General features: G+C 58.1%; 4 protein-coding genes across 11 annotated transcripts; 2 read left to right on the top strand and 2 right to left on the bottom strand.

The window, feature by feature from the left end:
• The first annotated feature begins 67 nt into the window (after nt 1–67).
• On the top strand, nt 68–5,520 carry FBXW9 (F-box and WD repeat domain containing 9). Of its 3 annotated transcripts, XM_067733434.1 has the most exons (10): nt 68–476; nt 1,637–1,776; nt 1,855–1,983; nt 3,151–3,263; nt 3,349–3,440; nt 4,343–4,491; nt 4,579–4,692; nt 4,823–4,912; nt 5,000–5,065; nt 5,139–5,520. In XM_067733434.1, exons 1-10 carry the CDS (start codon nt 68–70, stop codon nt 5,211–5,213), a joined length of 1,377 nt encoding a protein of 458 aa, XP_067589535.1. In that variant the 3' UTR covers nt 5,214–5,520. The 3 variants fall into 3 exon arrangements, with proteins under 3 accessions (XP_067589535.1, XP_067589536.1, XP_067589534.1); XM_067733435.1 differs by lacking the exon at nt 4,579–4,692; XM_067733433.1 differs by having other exon boundaries at nt 5,000–5,520.
• A 337-nt stretch (nt 5,521–5,857) lies between these two features.
• GNG14 (G protein subunit gamma 14) lies at nt 5,858–6,705 on the bottom strand. The gene is given in 2 exon segments (XM_067733439.1): nt 5,858–6,309; nt 6,312–6,705. Coding segments are annotated over 2 exon segments (303 nt in total). The 5' UTR covers nt 6,499–6,705; the 3' UTR covers nt 5,858–6,193.
• Nucleotides 6,706–9,522: 2,817 nt separating this feature from the next.
• DHPS (deoxyhypusine synthase) lies at nt 9,523–13,296 on the top strand. 5 transcript variants are annotated; one of them, XM_067733416.1, is made up of 9 exons: nt 9,524–9,851; nt 10,423–10,587; nt 10,806–10,927; nt 11,010–11,106; nt 11,195–11,281; nt 11,716–11,821; nt 11,899–12,002; nt 12,865–12,990; nt 13,075–13,296. In XM_067733416.1, the coding sequence occupies exons 1-9, from the start codon at nt 9,645–9,647 to the stop codon at nt 13,168–13,170; spliced, it is 1,110 nt and encodes a 369-aa protein (XP_067589517.1). In that variant the 5' UTR covers nt 9,524–9,644; the 3' UTR covers nt 13,171–13,296. The 5 variants fall into 5 exon arrangements, with proteins under 5 accessions (XP_067589518.1, XP_067589517.1, XP_067589521.1 ...); XM_067733420.1 differs by lacking the exon at nt 9,524–9,851 and adding an exon at nt 9,912–10,032; XM_067733421.1 differs by lacking the exon at nt 9,524–9,851 and adding an exon at nt 9,938–10,063.
• WDR83 (WD repeat domain 83) lies at nt 13,181–17,231 on the bottom strand. Of its 2 annotated transcripts, XM_067733422.1 has the most exons (9): nt 16,925–17,231; nt 16,721–16,841; nt 16,533–16,638; nt 16,218–16,266; nt 16,008–16,134; nt 14,963–15,030; nt 14,758–14,866; nt 14,565–14,679; nt 13,181–13,485 (listed from the first exon to the last, which is right to left on the bottom strand). In XM_067733422.1, the coding sequence occupies exons 1-9, from the start codon at nt 17,025–17,027 to the stop codon at nt 13,336–13,338; spliced, it is 948 nt and encodes a 315-aa protein (XP_067589523.1). In that variant the 5' UTR covers nt 17,028–17,231; the 3' UTR covers nt 13,181–13,335. The 2 variants fall into 2 exon arrangements, with proteins under 2 accessions (XP_067589523.1, XP_067589524.1); XM_067733423.1 differs by lacking the exon at nt 16,533–16,638 and having other exon boundaries at nt 16,738–16,841.
• Between the last annotated feature and the right edge of the window lie 5 nt (nt 17,232–17,236).

Raw genomic sequence — 17,236 nt, 5'->3', positions numbered from 1 at the left:
TGCCTAGGAGACAGGACGCGGGCTCGGCTGCTGACAGGGCCGGGCCGGCCGCGCCCACCCGGTCGCCATGGAGCTGCCTCCAGGGCCGCGCGATGATCCCTGCGCCTGGGACGATGACTCGGAGCCGGAGCCGGAGCCTGACCCCGACGCACAGGCCGAGGCTTACGTGGCCCGCGTGCTCAGTCCTCCGAAATTCGGGCTGGCGCCCCCGCGCGCCCCTCCGCTGCCTGCGCCCGCTGTGTCCCTTGGCGCTCTGGAGCCGCGGGCCGCGTCCAAGGGCCCGGCGGTGGCGGTTCCGGGCCTGCTGAGCCTTCCTCCGGAGCTACTGCTCGAGATATGCGCCTACCTGGACGCGCGCCTCGTGCTCCACGTCCTGCCGCGCGTGTGCCACGCGCTGCGCGACCTCGTGCGTGACCATGTCACCTGGAGGCTACGCGCGCAGCGCCGCGTACGCGCGCCCTACCCAGTGGTGGAAGGTGCGCGCGCCCGGGGGCCAGGGTGGCCCGCCCAGGTCAAGCTTGAGGCGGGGGGAGGGTCCAGGGTGCTGTAAGTACAGTCACTGGAGCAGACTACCTGGCTGTCCTGGCTCAGCGGTGGCTGAGGTACTTACTGGTGGTACCAAAGCCCCTGACCTCTGGGTGGACTATGAGACAGATACTTGGGGTCCTGAGGCTGTGGAAATCTACTTGGGTAGCTGGGGTCCCTGAACTCGGAATCCAGCGATCCTCAGGCTTGGGGTTGACACAGGGACTTGAAGTCTTAGGCTGTCAGAATCTCCTTGGGGCTCAGAGTAAGCCCAAGAATCCCCAGGTTCTGGGTCTAGGTGCTAAGGCAGTAACTGGTGATGCCAAATCCCCTTACCTCTAGAGTCTTGGCCTAGGTGAGGGTGCGGCAGGACTCAGGTCCAGAGCCTGCAACCCTTGAACTTATTAAGCTAGGATTTAGAGGTTGGGATCCCTGATATTAGCAATCACAGACCCTCGAGTCCAGGTTCTAACCTGGGATCTTAGGCAGGGGCTGGTGGTAATTTCTCCTGCCTCCAAGGTCTTTGGTCCCTAGAGGATAAGGCAGCTTGGTGATCTTGAATTGATGGGACTTTACTGAACAGCTTGATAAAACATAGATGTTTGGTTGGGTCAAGGGCTTGGATTCTGCATCTTGACAAAGCTCCCAGGTTTGGGATGCTGGTTTGGGAAACACTTCCATGGGTCCGGTTCAGATGGCCGAGGCAGGAAGTGTTAGTTATGAAGTCCTAGCTCTTGTGCCCAGCCTGAGGGTTGGGAGGGCTGAGGTTGGACCTTAGCCAGGGGTGAGGCAGGGCCTTAACGTCCTGAGGCTGCTATCCCCCAAACTTGGGTTGGGGGATGAGGCCCGGGAAGGTGATCCTGAGGCTCCAGTTACCCAATTTCTGGAAACTGGGTAAGGAGCAATCCTAGACCTGCTTGGCAGGTGCGTGGGCTGGTGGTCCCAAAGCTAGAGCCTCGGCCTCCTTGGGTGGGGTAAGGGATCCAGGTGGGTTCTCTCCAAGTTTGGTTCAGGTTGTGCTCCCTGGAAGCCAGCGCAGTGAGCTTGGACAGCTGGTGTGGGTGGTGGCAGGGTTCCTCCCCACTGGGGACCCTGCTTTTGCGTCCCACAGAGGAGGACTTTGACTGGCCAGCAGCCTGCATTGAGCTGGAGCAGCACCTGTCGCGCTGGGCAGAGGATGGGCGCAGGACTGAGTACTTCTGCCTGGCCGATGGGCACTTTGCTTCCATTGACTCAGTGCTGCTGCTCCAGGTGAGACGGGGGTCGGTGGAAGGCCAGGCAGTGGTGGGCCAGGGTGACCCCAACAACATCACCTCACTCCTCTCCCAGGGCGGGACACTCTGCCTGTCAGGCTCCCGAGATCGCAATGTCAACCTGTGGGACCTGCAACAGCTGGGGGTGGAGCCCAGCCGGGTTCTGGTCAAGGCCCTGGGCACCCAGAAGAACAGCACTCACAAGGTGAGGGGGTAGGAGGCCAGGCAGAGGTAGGAGGCGTGCGGCCTGGGTAGGGTACCGTGGCTAAGGGCACAGGTTTTGGCACCAGACCTCACAGATTTAAATCTTGCTCTGCTATTGTCAGTGTGACTTTAAGTGAGATGTATGACTTATCTGGGCCTTAGTTTCTGCTTCTGTCCAGAGGTCAATTAGGATGAGGACGAATGAAATGAATATGCATTAAGAGCGTTGCTCAGGCTCATATACAGTAGGTGCTTAGGAGGTGTCAGGTATACCTTGAGTGGCCCCAGGTAGGGCAGTTATGAGGCCACCCCTGGGGATCAGACAGCTCTGAGCCTGACTGTCATCTCATGAGAGGTGGTCATGGAGGGGCACGTCCACCAGCCATTGAGGTGGTCTAGGCTGGTGGCCAAGAGCTTGGTCTCGGAGCCAGGCTGCTGGGTTCAAATCCCCACTCTGCTACTTCCTGGCTGTGTGACCTTGGGTGAGGGACTCAACCTCTCTGTGCACCAGTTTCATAATCTGTGGAACGGGACACATCATAGTACTATCCTCAGAGGGTTTGGTGACGAATGAGTCAGTGGGGAGCTAGCTGCGTTCTGTGCATTTTAGCTCCTGACACAGGGACTTTTTTTTATGCTCATTTTCCCAATGAAGAAACTGAGGGATGGTACTTCATTCACCCAGGTCATGGAGTAGAGGCCCCATTCTTTTTTTTCTCCCCCATACCAAGCAGCTTGCGGGATATTAGTTCCCTGACCAGGGATTGAACCCGGGCCACAACAACGAAAGCCCAGAATCCTAAACACTAGGCCACCAGGGAACTCCCTGGAGGTCCCATTTTTGTGTGTGCCACGTGGCTTGTGGGATCTTGGTTCCCTGACCAGGGATAGAACCTAGGCCTTTGGCAGTGAGAGCTCGGAGTCCTAACCACTGGACTGCCAGGAAATTCCCATGGAGGCCCCATTCTTAGTCACACTGTCATGTGGCCTCAAACCACTGCTGCAGCTGAGGCTCTGCAGAACTTGATTTAGGAATATTATTAGGTTGGGGTGCGCATGTCCTGGGCTCTGAGGTCAGACCCACAGACCTAGGCTCTAATCTCTACTCAGTGCTGACTCACTCTGGGTTCCGTGAAATGGGGAAGATCACACGGGTCTGGTCCCACAGGGCTGGGTGTGGTCACTGGCGGCGCTGGACCACCGAGTGTGCTCTGGTTCCTGGGACAGCACGGTGAAGCTCTGGGACATGGCGGCTGATGGGCAGCAGTTTGGCGAGATAAAGTGTGAGGGGTCCTGGGCAGGGGGGCCTGGGTGGGCAGAGGTCTGTCTGGCCACAGCCCCAGCCCTGTGGTCTGTGTGTCCCCAGGGCCAAGGCAGCTGTGCTGTGCCTGTCCTACCGGCCTGATATCCTGGTGACTGGCACCTATGACAAGAAGGTGACCGTCTACGACCCCAGAGGTGGGCTGGGGACCCTGAAGCCTAGGTGGGAGAGCAGGGCTGCCTGGTGTCTCCAGGGTCATCCTGGGGAAGGAGACACTTGGGCCTCACAGTCTAACTGGGGTGACAGTCACATAACGAGAGGCTGACCACTCAGAGTGGCCTGTGTTGTGCTGGGGGCCACAAAGGTGACAGGTGGGGGTGGGTATTGGGGGCAGAGGAAGCCCCGCCTCCATGTGGGGTGGGGTCAAGTACTGGAGGGCTCCCAGAGGAGGGGCCTCTGAGCCTGAGTCCCGCAGGAGGCAGGACAGTCCTTGAGAATTCTGGCTCCCCCACCTCCTAGCTGTGTGACCCCAGTCAGGTTTGAACCTCAGTTTCCCCATTTGTCAAATCCAGGTAATAATAACTCCAGCCGCCTAGGGCTAATGGGAGGAGATGACAGTAAGAACTTTGGTAGATTAAATGTTTACATTAAAATGCCTAGAATGAACTTGGCCCAGCCCATAAGCCTTTTCCATTGTTTATTTATTTATTCATTCTTATTTTAATTGAAGGGCCCAGTGTAACTTTTCCAGGCGGAGCCAGAGCCGGGATGGGGTGGGGGCAAGTCTCAGGCTGACCTGCAGGAGGAGGGAAGCATTTTATGCTGGGACTTGGCTGAGGTCCATTCTGTACTGAGAGCAGATGGGACTGGAGGAAGGAGCGGGGATGGAGATGGGTTGGGGGGGGTCTGGTGGTCCTGTGAGGCCTGGATCCAGCTGGGGTGGCAGAGGAACAACAGGGCTACCTGTGGGATGGGGGTTGGGGGAGCAGACAGAGTAGTATTTTGCCAGGAAGGATGGAGACCCAGGGTCCTGGGGCGGGCCAGGGGGCCTCCAAGGGGCTCTGATGTCCCCCTCCTCCCTGGCCCATCGCCCATGCAGTTGGCCCGACCCTGCTGAAGAGCCGGCGGCTGCACTCAAGCGCGGTGCTGGCGCTGCTGGCGGACGACCGGCACATCATTTCAGGCAGCGAGGACCACACGCTGGTGGTGTTTGACCGCCGAGCCAACAGCGTCCTACAGCGGCTGCAGGTGGGCACTCCCCAGGGGGCTGGAGGGACCAGGGCTGCGGCGGGCCCGGACTGGCCTGAGCTGCTCCGTCCCGTGTCCCTCCCACAGCTGGACTCCTACCTGCTCTGCATGTCCTACCAGGAGCCTCAGCTCTGGGCCGGCGATAACCAGGGTCTGCTGCATGTCTTCGCCAACCGGGATGGCTGCTTCCAGCTCGTCAGGGTCTGCCAAGGCTCTTGCCCGCGCACGATCTGCCCTGGGCTGCCTCCCTACCTCTTAATCCCTGGGTGGCAGTGGGGGACTGGCCTTGGGAGAGCCACACCTGAGTGTCACCTGTCCCTCCCTTCCGCAGTCCTTTGATGTGGGCCACAGGTCTCAGATCACAGGGATCAAACACTCCCTGGGGGCCTTATACACCACGTCCACCGACAAGACCATCCGGGTGAGGCCCTGCGACAGTCCCCCCTCTCTACCCACCCTCACTTGCCAGGAGCACACCTCGTGACCTTTGCCCATTGCCCCTCACCAGGTGCACGTGCCCACAGACCCACCAAGGACCATCTGCACTCGAAGCCACCACAACGTGCTGAATGGGGTAAGGCCCTGCCCCATGCGCCCTGCCTGGCTGCTCAGAGCACCCCTGACTCCTCATGTCCCCGCCCTGGCAGATCTGCGCTGAGGGCAACCTGGTGGTGGCCGCCTCTGGGGGCCTGTCGCTGGAGGTCTGGAGGCTGCAGGCCTGAGCAGGCAGATGTGGATGTGGATCTGCCGGCTGGCAGGCTGGGCTGGGGCCTCCGTTCTCAGGGGGGACCTTCCCCCACGCTGGTGCTGCCTTTGCCCCGCCCCCACAGGACTAGGGCACAAGGAGTCCTGGCCATGGTGGGTGGGTGGGTGGGGGTCCCTGGGCTGGGGCCCATGCCAGGGGAGGTGAGGTTTGTGTTTCGGCCAACCCAGGGGGCTGCTCCCCACCCTCGGGCCCTTGTTTTTGTTATGATTTGGATGCCTGCTCTCCCTGGAGAGCAAAGGAGAAATAAACCTGATGTACTGGTGCTCCGGCCTGGACTGTGAGCTTGGTGTCACCTGAGGGATCCGCCCGAGGCTGCTTGGCGCTGGGATGCCAGGGATGTGCGTGTGTCTGTGAGTTGGTGTATGAAAGCCTCAGCGACAGCCACTGCTGTGTGTGTGTGTGTGTGTGTGTGTGTGTGGGGTGCATTTCAGGGATCACGTGCGTCTGAGTGTCCCCGGGGAGGCCAGTCTGGCTGTGTGTGTTGTTATAGTATTCCTGTCTGTGTATGTCTGTGTGGAAGAGGGAGGCCCTTGAGAATGTGGCACCTGTATGATGGCACCTGTGTGTGTGTGTGCGCCATGTGGGCGTGTATATGTGTGTGGCACGCGCTGGCATGTAGATTGGGACTCTAATCCCGGGTGTGTTTGTGCAGTGGGACAGGGGATCTGCTAATGCTACCCCATAGGCTGGAGGGTGGGTAGCAGGTAGGGGTGAGGGAGGGGCGTGCTTCTCTGTCCAGGGTCCAGGGTGTGTGTGGGCCCCTGTGGCCATGACCCTGGAGTGGGCGGGGAGGGAGGCTGGGCCAGTTGCACACCACACTGGTCCCTGCAAGCCCGAAGTCCCCCTTTGCCCCCCATCGCAACCTGGCCAAGCCATGCCCTGAGGAGCATTCACTTCATGTTTATTGAGGCCCTCTGGGTGGTCCAGGCTACAGGGTCATAGGATGGTGCAGGGCTTCTTCTCCTTGAAAGGGTTGGTGGCAGCTGGGATGCCCACGAGGAAGGGGTCACTCTCGGCCTGCTCCGTACAGAACTGCAGCAGGTCAGCGGCCGCCTTGGATACCTGCAGGCCAGCCCGGTTAGCCAGACCTGGGCTGGGCTGTCCACCTGCCCCCTTGCTGAGATGCACCCGCCTTGCCCTGGCCTCACCTTTACACGGTTGATGCCCACCTCCATCTGCAGCTGCTCCACGGCCCAGCGGGCCTGCCCGATGTCGTTGCCAGTGGTCACCTTGCCGGGCATCTGGGGGAGTCGTGAGCAGAGCCACAGACAGCAGGCTGGACCCCAAACCCTGAGCTCCCACACATCCTCCTGTGTCCCCTGGGGACTGAGGGATGGGATTAGCTGCTCCCCAACCCCTGTCAGGACCACATACCTCAGCTGAGGACTCCGGCTGACTCCTGGCTTGTCAGTCCTCCTCCTGCAGCACCGCTCTGGCTCCCGCCCCCACCACCCTGGCCTCTCCAACCCCCTCCTCTCCCTCCCCAACCCCTGCAGAGACGTTGAAGCCAGGACACTCATGGAGTGTAATGTCACCAGCGGCAGCATTAGCTGCTGAGGCTGAGTGTGTGTGTGGGGTGTCCCTGCTCCAAGAGGCCCAGTGGCTGCCCTGGTGTCATGTGTCACCTTGGCTGGGGGAGTGTAGGGGCCCTGGGCTCTCACTGACCTGTTTGATCCCCTGCTAACTGCCCCCTACAGACCTTCTTTGCCAGGCTCCGGCCCTACTCCGATGGGCGGAGGTGCAAAGTGTAACCTGGTTCAGGTGCAGCCCCGTCTCTCCTCTCTCCAACTGCACTCATGGCCCAGGGATCCACAGATGACTCAATCCACTCACTCATGCTGATGGCTTCCCCTGCCTCATCCCAGCCCCTTCCCTGACCTCAGACCCACCTGAGGACCCTCCTCCCTCCTCGGTCCATCACACCCATCTCTCTGTTGTCTCCCACCTAACTTGGCCAAAGGTGGACTCTGGATCATCTTCCCCCGAAACCTCCAGCCCCCAAATTCACCACCATCCATCCAACTTCTCTGGCTCAAATCTTTAACTCCTTCATTCCTTTCTTCCAGTATTCCCACATTTGATCCTTCCTCAAGAGCCATCAGATCAACTTTCTTTTGTTTTAATTAATTGTTTTTAATCGGCTGTAGTTGATTTACAATGTTGTGTTAGTTTCTGCTGTACAGCAAAGTGAGTCAGTTATACATACACATATATCCACTCTTTTTAAGATTCTATTCCCATATAGGTCATTACAGAGTACTGAATAGGGTTCCCTGTGCTATTCACAGATCAACTTCCAAGTTGTCAAACTGGTCACTTCTCTCCACCCTGTTGGTAGCATCCGGGTCCTGGTGCCCCCAGCTCAGTGTGCCTGGACCAGCGCAGTTGCCTGGTCTCCCCTGCCCTGCACAGCCCCGACCCCGTTCTCCTCAAGTCAGCCAGTGGGATCTGTTAAATAAATCACACTACAACACGGATGCACCTTGAGGACATTATGCTAAGTGAAATAAGCCAGTCACAAAATGACAGATAATGTATGATTCCACTTATGTGAGGTCCCTAGAGTAGCCAAATCCATAGCGACAGAAAGCAGAATGGGGGTTGCTGGGGGCTGAGGAGAGAGAGGGAATGGGGAGTTAGTGTTTGATGGGTAAGTTCTGAAGATGAATGGTGGTGACGGTTGAACAACAATGTGAATGTACTTAATGCTTCTGAACAATGCACTTAAAAATGGTTACAATGGTGAATTTTATGTGTATTTTACCACAATTTTAAAAATTGGAGAAAAATAGGGCTTCCCTGGTGGCGCAGTGGTTAAGAATCCGCCTGCCAATGCAGGGGACACAGGTTTGATCCCTGGTCCAGGGATCTGGATCCATGTGCTGCGGAGCGACTAAGCCCATGCGCCCCAACTACCGAGCCTGCGCTCTAGAGCCCGCGAGCCACAGCTACTTAAGGCCACAGGCCTAGAGCCCATGCTCCACAACAAGAGAAGCCACCGCAGTGAGAAGCCCACGCACTGCAACCAAGAGTAGCTAGCCCCCGCTCGCCGCAACTAGAGAAAGCCTATGTGCAGCAACGAAGACCCAATGCAGCCAAAAATAAATAACAAAGAAAAGCACCTATTTTGTAGGTAGAATTTGGCAGACGTGTGGAGGGATGGATGTGGGGTGTGAAAAAGGGGAAACATCAGGCTCAATTCCCCAGTTTTCAGCCTACTAGATGAGTGGAAGGTAGGGCTGTTTGCAGAGATGTGGCAGACTGCAGGAAGATCAGGGTTAGGTGGCGAGGGAACTGAGGCCAGGAGTTTGAGATCCAAGTGGGGCAGTCAAGGAGGATGTTCTGTTCCTCTAATTAAATAGGCTCCTTTTTAACCTCAGGGCCTTTGCACTGGCTGTTCTCTCTCCCAGTGGGAATGCCCCCCCCCCCCCAGATCTTCACATATGGGGCCTCTTCTGACCTTGGCTGAAATATCACCTCCTTGGCATCCTTCCCCAACCACCTCTCCCTCCAAATAAAACCACCAACTCTTCCACCCACCCCCAACCCCATGGACTCTCACATCAGCCCGTTTAATTCTACATAGCACTTACCACTGTTGTTACCCTTCTAGCTCCCCAAACTGTGGGCTCCAGAAGGGCAGGGTCTGCATTTTGTTCACTGATAAATATGCAGCACCCAGCACAAAGCCCAGTGTATAGTGTAGACTCCATAAACTGCAGAGTGAGAGTGATTAAAGAGGTCTGGACCAGACCCTATGCATGGTTTGGAGGACCCATGAGATACAGACACCACCCTCCAGGAGCTCAGTCTTGCTGGAGGGAAATAGATGTCAGCCCTGGATCTCAGAGGAGGTCTCTTACCCAGAAAAAGGTCAGGGAAGGCTTCCCAGAGGAGGTGACAGCTGCAGCTGCCAGCGGAAGGAAGACCAGAAGGTTACGCAGCATGTGGAGGCTCTGGAGACTTGCAAGACACGAACAGGGATCACCATCCCATTTGACGAGAGACGCTCAGCGGCAGAAACTATCTGATACTTCCTGGTGATTCGAATTCTGTCCAAGGGCGACGTCTAAGAAGCCATCCTCTCTCTCTGAGAGGACAGAAACGAATGGGCAAGCGCCACGCAACGCGGTGGGTCTCCAGCGGGGTCCTCATTCATCTGAGACTGAGAACACGAGAAACAGGAAATAATGGCTCCTTGAGGCTTCCGTACTACGGAATACACAAGCAAAGAAGGCGGCATCCTGGATTCCGGGCGTCGGCGGTTCATGTGACATGCACAACTTCCGGCCCTCCGCAGGTTGTGCGTGCTGGGGCTTAGAGGTGTTCGAGGCCGCCGGAGGCCTGGCCTGGGGCGGCTCTGATTTGACAGTGCGGCCGCAGGAGCATGGAGGGTCCCCTGGAGAGGGAGGCGCCCGCGGCGGCGCTGGCCGCCGTATTGAAGCACAGCTCGGCACTGCCGTCCGAGAGCGCCCAGGTCCGGGGCTACGACTTCGACCGTGGCGTGAACTACCGCGCGCTGCTGGAGGCCTTCGGCACCACTGGTTTCCAGGCCACCAACTTCGGGCGCGCGGTGCAGCAAGTCAACGCCATGGTGAGGCCTGGGTGGGACTTCCTGGGTTGAGGGGGCGTGGCCTCCAGTAGCACTGTGGGGTACTTGGGGGCGGGACTTCCTTGGGAGGAGGTGTGTTTTTCGTCCGATAGTTGGAGAGAGACGGGGACCCCCTCCTGGGCGCGTGTTTTTGTGCTGGGGAGTGGGTTGGGACTGATTCTAGGTAGGAGGCGCGTTATAGGCAACATGTGCAGGTATTCTGGAATGCGCGGAGTCTGGGGCCAGACCGCGCAGTTGAGGGAGGGATTGAAGGAGGAGCCTAAGGCAGGGCGGGACCTGAGGTTGGATTTGCTTTTCCCAGTGGGGAGAGGGTTCGGGACTGCAAAAGTGATTCCTGAAAAGAGGCAAAGCCTGAGTGCGTGACCTGAGACTTGGGCTGTGGAAAGGGCGGAGCCTGCACAGGGGCGTTCACTCCCTGGTTCCAGGTAGAAGTGGTCCCATATCCCTCAGTGGGCAGGGCCTGGGCGCGGAGTCTGTCTCTGAAACCCACCTGGGGTCCTTGGGCTGGAGTTTGGGGCCAGAGGTTAACTCGACCCTGCCCTTACACACCTAGATAGAGAAGAAACTAGAGCCGCTGGCTCAGGATGAAGACCAACATGCAGACCTGACCCAGAGCTGCCGCCCACTCACCGGCTGCACCATTTTTCTGGGCTACACATCCAACCTCATCAGTTCGGGCATCCGTGAGACCATCCGTTACCTCGTGCAGCACAACATGGTGGGGACCTGGTGGGGTTGTGGCCTTGCCCTCTCTGGGTCTTAATGGGCAATAAGATTACTGGTCATTGAAGTGAGATAGGGAACTATGGGTCAGTTTTGTTTTGCAGCAGAGCTCCCCACAAGGGTCACTGGATGAGAGTTGGGAGTTAGGAGTCCTGCCTGGTACGAAAGCAGAGCCTCCCTTCCTTGGCCAACCTCACTGCCTTGTGACTGCAGGTGGACGTCTTGGTGACCACGGCTGGGGGTGTGGAGGAGGATTTCATCAAGTGTCTGGCGCCCACATACCTGGGCGAGTTCAGCCTCAGGGGGAAGGAGCTACGTGAGAACGGAATCAACAGGTGGGGGGCCCTGAGTGGTGCTGGGTAGGGGAGCCAGGCTGAGGGTCCTGGACCCTGATGCCCACATGCCTCCTGTCCCCAGGATCGGAAACCTGCTGGTGCCCAATGACAATTACTGCAAGTTTGAGGACTGGCTGATGCCCATTTTGGACCAGATGGTGCTGGAGCAGAACACGGAGGTGAGGCTGGAGGAACCTGGGGGGGGGGCGGGTGGCACGGTGGGTGTCAGGGGAGGTGCCGCTGGCTGAAGCTGATGTCTCCTCCTAGGGTGTGAAGTGGACGCCTTCCAAGATGATCGCCCGGCTTGGCAAGGAGATAAACAACCCAGAGTCAGTGTATTACTGGGCCCAGAAGGTGAGGGGCTGGGTGGGGGCAAAGTTGCCAGGCTTTGGCATGTGTTGTTTCATCTTTACAGCCACCTGGGGAGTTGGTACTATTCTTATTCCCACTCCTAGGAGAGGAACCTCAGAAACAGAGAGGTTAGGCAATTTGCCTGAGGTCCCACAGCTGTTGAGTGTGGTCCTTGTATTCTGGCTCTACTCCTAGACTACTGGGAAGCAGTTGGGGGCAGTGCTTAGCAGCCCCCATGGGGCCTGGTGTAGGGTCCCATGCTCCTCAGAGGCTATGGGGCCCAGCAATCAGAAAAACAAGAGCTACCATTCTTTATGTGCCAGGCACAAGTGAAGTTAAGCTCCCTGCCCAGAATCAGGCGAAGAGGAGGGAGTGCTCCCAGACTGCCCCTGCAGGGCTCTGAGCTCTAACCGCTCTCCTGCCTTGCTGTTTCCCAGAACCACATCCCTGTGTTGAGCCCAGCACTCACAGATGGCTCGCTGGGTGACATGATCTTCTTCCATTCCTATAAGAACCCAGGCCTGGTCCTGGACATCGTTGAAGGTAAGGTGCTGGGGCTCCAGAGGAGCGGGGGAGGAGGGCTGCCTGGGCCCGCGGCCTGACACAGCCCTCTTTCCCAGACCTCAGGCTCATCAACACACAGGCCATCTTCGCCAGGCGCACTGGGATGATCATCCTGGGCGGTGGCATGGTCAAGCACCACATTGCCAACGCCAACCTCATGGTGAGCAGGGATGGAGTGTGTGTGCTCCCTAGTAGGGGGTGGCACTCAGGCCCGTCATGCAGACAGGCCTGTGTACTAGGCCTATGCCATGTGCTGGGTAGACAGCTGTGGACTAGACAGGCCAAGATCCCTGCCCTCCTGGCACTGATGTTCTAGTGGGGCGAGATAGCAAACAGGTGACATGAGTATCAGGTGGTAGTAATTGCTATGGAGAAAAATAAGGGAGGATGACAAGATGGCAAGTGAAAGGGGTGCTGTTCATAAAAGGGAAAGCTTCCTGGGAAATGTGACCTGCCAGCAGAGGTTTTTCAGGGGGTGGTCCCATGAGCCATGTGGTTGTCTTGGGGGGTGGGGGCGAGATAGAATTCCCAGCAGTGGAACCAGTCAGTGCAAAGGTTCTGAGGTGCCTGATGTAGGTCAGGGAACAGCTAGGAGGCTGGCGAAGGCGAGAGTGGGAGGAGGAGGTGAGGCAGGAGGTGACAGGCAGAAAGTGCAGGGCCTTGAGAGCCACTCAGGTGCTCTCAGGCGCTCTCTGGCTGCTCTGGGGGGAACAAATGAGGGGCCCAGGGTGGGGGCCATAGAGAGGGGAGAGGTAAGTTGGATTTGGAGGTCTTCTACAGAGCTGGTGGCAGATGTGGGAGGGCTCTTGCTACCTAGCAGGCGAGTCTGGAGCAACGCTGCCCACTGTCTGCCCAGCATCCCGTGACCCCTCACTCTGCCCAGATGTTGACGTGGGGCCCTTCCCTTGGAATGAGGGGCAGCCAAGGGCTTCCTTCATCTGGAACACGTCCCTCAGCCTCTAGCTACAGTGCCCTGCCTTGGAGTCTGTGTGGCTGACAGCCCACTCTGCCCCTCCCTACAGCGCAATGGGGCTGACTACGCTGTCTACATCAACACAGCCCAGGAATTTGATGGCTCTGACTCAGGCGCCCGGCCAGATGAAGCTGTCTCTTGGGGCAAGATCCGGGTGGACGCACAGCCTGTCAAGGTGAGGGCCGGCCAGCCAGCTGGGGCACAGGGTCTCCTGGGGTACGGCCTTGGGTCCCGTGGCTCACCTGAGTCCCCTCCACAGGTCTATGCTGATGCCTCCCTGGTCTTTCCGCTGCTCGTGGCTGAAACCTTTGCCCAGAAGGTAGATGCCTTCACGCCCGAGAAGAACGAGGACTGAACACTGGACGGTGCAGCCCCAGGGAGGCCTCACCACCTCCTCTGTTTATTAGTTTGCAGACCCAGCTCCTCCCAACTCCTTGGTCAGCAGCATGTCTAGAATACATGGTCTCAGTGGTCCTCCTCAGGCTGTCTCTCTCTGTCCTTGGTCGTGGGTCCCCTGGCTTCAGCCTGTGCCATCCTCAGCCTTGTAGGTCTCTTCCCGCCAGCATTGGATGCTGCCCCCCATGGCGGTCAGCAGGCAGGGCTCCGTGGGGTGGTAGGCCAGCGACTGTACCACACTGGGACCTACAGGCAGGGCCAGCGCCAGGGCACCCTGTGGAGTGAGGGGGTTGGGAGTGTCACCAGTGTGTCTCCCGCCCCTCAGCTGCTTTTCCCCCCCGCTCTCAGCCACATGCGTCTAAGTGCTTCCGAGACACTGTAAATTGAACCAGCCACAAACTGAGCCCCTCAGTCACTCCGTCCTTCTAGGTGCTCAGGTCAAACATCTTGAATCTTTCTCTTACATCTCACATCCCTTTGTCGGTAAATCCTCTTGGTTCTACCTTTAGACCATGCCCAGAGATTGCTGATTCTCTCCACCTTCACAGCCACTACCCTCCTCCACGGCCGGTCACATGTGGGTCCCAGCTTCCCTCCCCCTCTGCCGCCATCTGGGCTTCACCCGCCCACTTGATAGCCTCAATGCCCGCTCCCTTCATCACCCTGCAGACACAGCTCAACAAACACAGTTCTTCAAGGAGGCCACCATTCCTCTTTCCACCCGGAAAGTGTCCCTTCATGTGCCCTCCCCTTCAGGGTGACTTCCGGTCTACAGGAACCTCGAGAAGTAGGCAGAACGTTGGCACCTTCTTAGTTCCCAGAGGGAGAGCTGGCCCCTGGACTCTCCAGGGCCCCCTGGTTCCCTCCATCCTCTTAGGAGGCTTACTTCTCTGGCCAAGCCCCAGCTCTGACCCCACTACGCCTGGCTGGTCAGTTCGCATCCTGACACCCCCAACAGGCTGAGACACATCAGGACAGGGCCCACAGGGCTTGGGGGCTGGATACCACAGGGATGCTCAGGGGTAGCTCAGATTTCCTGAAAACTATAGCCCTGTCTCCCCTGAGGTCAGATGCCACTATCCGCTCCTCCTACCCCAGGGTCAGTCCCAGTGGCCCTGCCTGACCTGGATTCTGCTACCGCCAGTGCCATCCAAAGTGCTTCTATCTCCTGACCAGTGTGTGTGTGCCACAACCCCGAGGCTTATCACATGCTGTGCCCTTTGCCAGGAATGTTCTCGCCTCATCCCCTCACTCACTCCTCCTTCCAGCCCCCAGTTCTAACAGCACTCCCTTATAAAGGCCTGGGAGTGACTCAGGTAAGGAGTGGGCAGGCCCCCCGGTGCACAGGCTCACCTCCACCAGGTCCCAGAAGAACACCTTCCCGTCCTCGGAGCAGCTGACCACGTGCGTGTCGCGCTCGCTCAGGCAGCAGTCCAGCTTGTACTCCTGGTTCTTATGGCCCGTGTACCTGGGTGTGAGTGGCATCAGTGGGGGTTTGGGGCCTTACTGGGAGTGGGGGAGGGGCCCCACAGCCCTGAGAACTCACTCGCCCAGCAGCTCCCCTGTGTCCTTGTCTAGAAGCCGCAACGTGGAGTCCAGGCTGGACACCAGGGTGCACTGCCCGTCCCGGCTGAAGCAGGTGCAGGTGATGGGGCCTGGGGGAAGGGGAGGGGTGGGCAAGCAGGTCAGGCTGGGGTCTCCCGTGCTGCCCCCACCTTCCCTGCCTGCCTCACAGCCCCAGCCACACTCACTGCCCACGTAGTCTGAGAAGAGTTGCCCCATCCTCAGGTCATAGCGCCTTACCCGGCCATCTACGGAGCTGCAAGAGAGGATGGATCCAGCTGAAGCATCACAGGGGCCAGCAGGTCCAGGGCTCCAGCTTTGGTGTTCCTATACCCTCTCACCTGGCCAGGGCCCTGAGAGCAAGGCTGGGTGCCTGCCCTTCCTGGGCACCCTTCACTGTCATGTCATGTTCAGGACTGGCCACAGAAAACATGCATTGAAGTGAATTCATGAGTGGAATTCTGAGGCACTGGCTTTGAGACTCAGCCCCAGGGGCCAATCAGGTCCCACTGCATCTGTTTCTGATTTATGCTGAGCTCCTTCTCTGGGCTACACCCTGTGTGGGAGCTTGGGACACAGCTGCTACCAAGCCAGGAGCACTTGCTGCCAACGTGGAGCCTTGCTGACTGAGGGTAATCAGGTCCCCGAGGAGGTGACGTTTGAATTGGTACTTAAAGATGAGAAGGAGCCAGCCATATGCAGTCCAAGGGGGGATGTGTGGGAACTGGGTAGGCCACCACGCCATGCAGCCCAAATGCCCCCAGTGGTGGTATCGGCACTCCCTCAGGTTGTGGCAACATTTGGGCAGCCCTGCATGGGAATATTTTTTTTTTAATTGTCTCCTGCAGGTAGAACATCAACTCTATGTAAGTGGGGTTTTTCCTTGTTTTCCTATCTTTTCACTCCTGTATGCTCATTGACTGAAAACGTGACCTGCAGGTGGTGCTCAAACACACTCGGAATAAGTAGTAGAAGGGTAGCCCAGGCAGAGGAAGAGCAATTGCAAAAGTCGGTCCTGGGGTGGGAGCATGTGTGGCATATTTAACAGAAATGAGCCTGGGAATGAATAAAAACTGAGAGCACAACAGAGACCAGACCATGCAAGGCCTTGTGAGTGCAGTGAGGAGAGTAGATTTTTTTTTTTTTTTTTGAGAGTAGATTTTAATCTAAGTACAGAGACAGCTATGATCCCCAGTGGCACCTGGGGAGGGGCAAGGTCCTGGTCCCACTCACCCTGCGAGGACCTCATGGTCTGACACCTTCACGCTGGATATGCCATCCTTGGCTTCGTCCAGCGTCTGTATGGGCTCAGGTCTCCGTGAGCGGCAGTCCCAGCAGCGGATGGTGGAATCGATAGAGCCTGTGAGGTCAGCATGAAAGTGGATCAGGTTTGGGGGGGCCGGGGCAGCCCCCTGCGCCCACCTGCCTAGGCCCCGGACTCACCAGACAGGATAACTGTGGCCTCTTCATTAAACTGCACTGTGTTCACCTTCTGCAAAACAGGAACAGCAGCTTAGAGAAGGCTGGACTTTGGATGGGGATAAAAGCAGGGTTCCCAGTGCAAGTTAAAGCAAGGGAAAAGGCTAGGGGTAGGGGAGGTGAAAGTTTTTGGAGGAACTGCAAGGACAGGGCTTGGTGAAGGCGGGGCCGTGGGGAAGGATCCTTGCGCTGTAATTGCGTGGGGAGGGGTGGGTGCCTGTCACCACCTACACGCAATTCCGGTCCTTTCTAACGAGGCCCTTTCTTGCTTGCACTCACCCCCGCGTGGCCCCGGAATTTGCGCACGACCTGCCCCGATGCCACATCCCACAGCACCACTGCCTTGTCCCCGCCGCCGGAGCAGAGACTGCTGTTGTCAAAGGAGCTAGAGAGCAGAGCAGGGAAGATCAGCGTCTACCTCTGACCCCGGCCTCAGCGCCTCGATCCCGCTCTGGCCCCCGGCTCACCCTGCCGCGTCCAGCACCTCGTAGCCGTGGCCGCTGTACGTCCGCAGTAGCGTCCCTCGCAGCGGGCTCCACAGCTTCAGGGTCTTGTCGCTGCCGCAAGTCAGACAGTAATTGCCATCCACTGGGGAACACCACGAGGGGGTTACTGGGCCGCCGACTTCAGAAGGCGGAGGTAGGACCCGGAATGACGATAAGGGTGCTCACCATTAAATCGCACGGCTCGCACCGCCCTCTGCCCGCAGTCCAACGTCTTCAACAGCTTCCGAGGCAGCTCCGGGGCCCGCGGTTTTGGCTCCGGGAAAGCCATTGCTCCGCCCTCCCTTCCTCACCACCGTACAGTAGCCTGCACCGGGGCTTTCTGCCCTGGGAACCCACGCTTTGGTGTAACCTTATTATTGTCCTCCATAGTCTACTGCCTATTTCTCACTTCCTGGTTCAACGTTTAGGCTTTTTGGAGAAAGCGCTGGAAACACTGAAGCTTGTTTCCAGCGTCTCGGTTTCTTTCCCCACGTCCTG

This window comes from Pseudorca crassidens, chromosome 3 (assembly GCF_039906515.1).
Source record: "Pseudorca crassidens isolate mPseCra1 chromosome 3, mPseCra1.hap1, whole genome shotgun sequence".
Lineage (NCBI taxonomy): Eukaryota > Metazoa > Chordata > Mammalia > Artiodactyla > Delphinidae > Pseudorca > Pseudorca crassidens.
Note: the sequence above shows the minus strand (reverse complement) of the source record. Positions and strands in the feature narration are given on the sequence as shown.

What these genes read in the sequence shown, in the direction of transcription:
- FBXW9 (XM_067733433.1), top strand. Translation starts at nt 68, where the DNA reads ATGGAGCTGCCTCCAGGGCCGCGCGATGATCCCTGCGCCTGGGACGAT. An exon ending in GCGTCCTACAGCGGCTGCAG is followed by an intron (nt 4,492 to 4,578) that starts GTGGGCACTCCC and finishes TCCCTCCCACAG; the next exon opens with CTGGACTCCTACCTGCTCTG. An exon ending in GCTGCTTCCAGCTCGTCAGG is followed by an intron (nt 4,693 to 4,822) that starts GTCTGCCAAGGC and finishes TCCCTTCCGCAG; the next exon opens with TCCTTTGATGTGGGCCACAG.
- WDR83 (XM_067733422.1), bottom strand. Translation starts at nt 17,027, where the DNA reads ATGGCTTTCCCGGAGCCAAAACCGCGGGCCCCGGAGCTGCCTCGGAAG. An exon ending in ACAGGGGAGCTGCTGGGCGA is followed by an intron (nt 14,680 to 14,757) that starts GTGAGTTCTCAG and finishes ACTCACACCCAG; the next exon opens with GTACACGGGCCATAAGAACC. An exon ending in TCTTCTGGGACCTGGTGGAG is followed by an intron (nt 13,486 to 14,564) that starts GTGAGCCTGTGC and finishes CTCACTCCACAG; the next exon opens with GGTGCCCTGGCGCTGGCCCT.
- DHPS (XM_067733416.1), top strand. Translation starts at nt 9,645, where the DNA reads ATGGAGGGTCCCCTGGAGAGGGAGGCGCCCGCGGCGGCGCTGGCCGCC. An exon ending in TGTATTACTGGGCCCAGAAG is followed by an intron (nt 11,282 to 11,715) that starts GTGAGGGGCTGG and finishes GCTGTTTCCCAG; the next exon opens with AACCACATCCCTGTGTTGAG. An exon ending in GGTCCTGGACATCGTTGAAG is followed by an intron (nt 11,822 to 11,898) that starts GTAAGGTGCTGG and finishes CCTCTTTCCCAG; the next exon opens with ACCTCAGGCTCATCAACACA.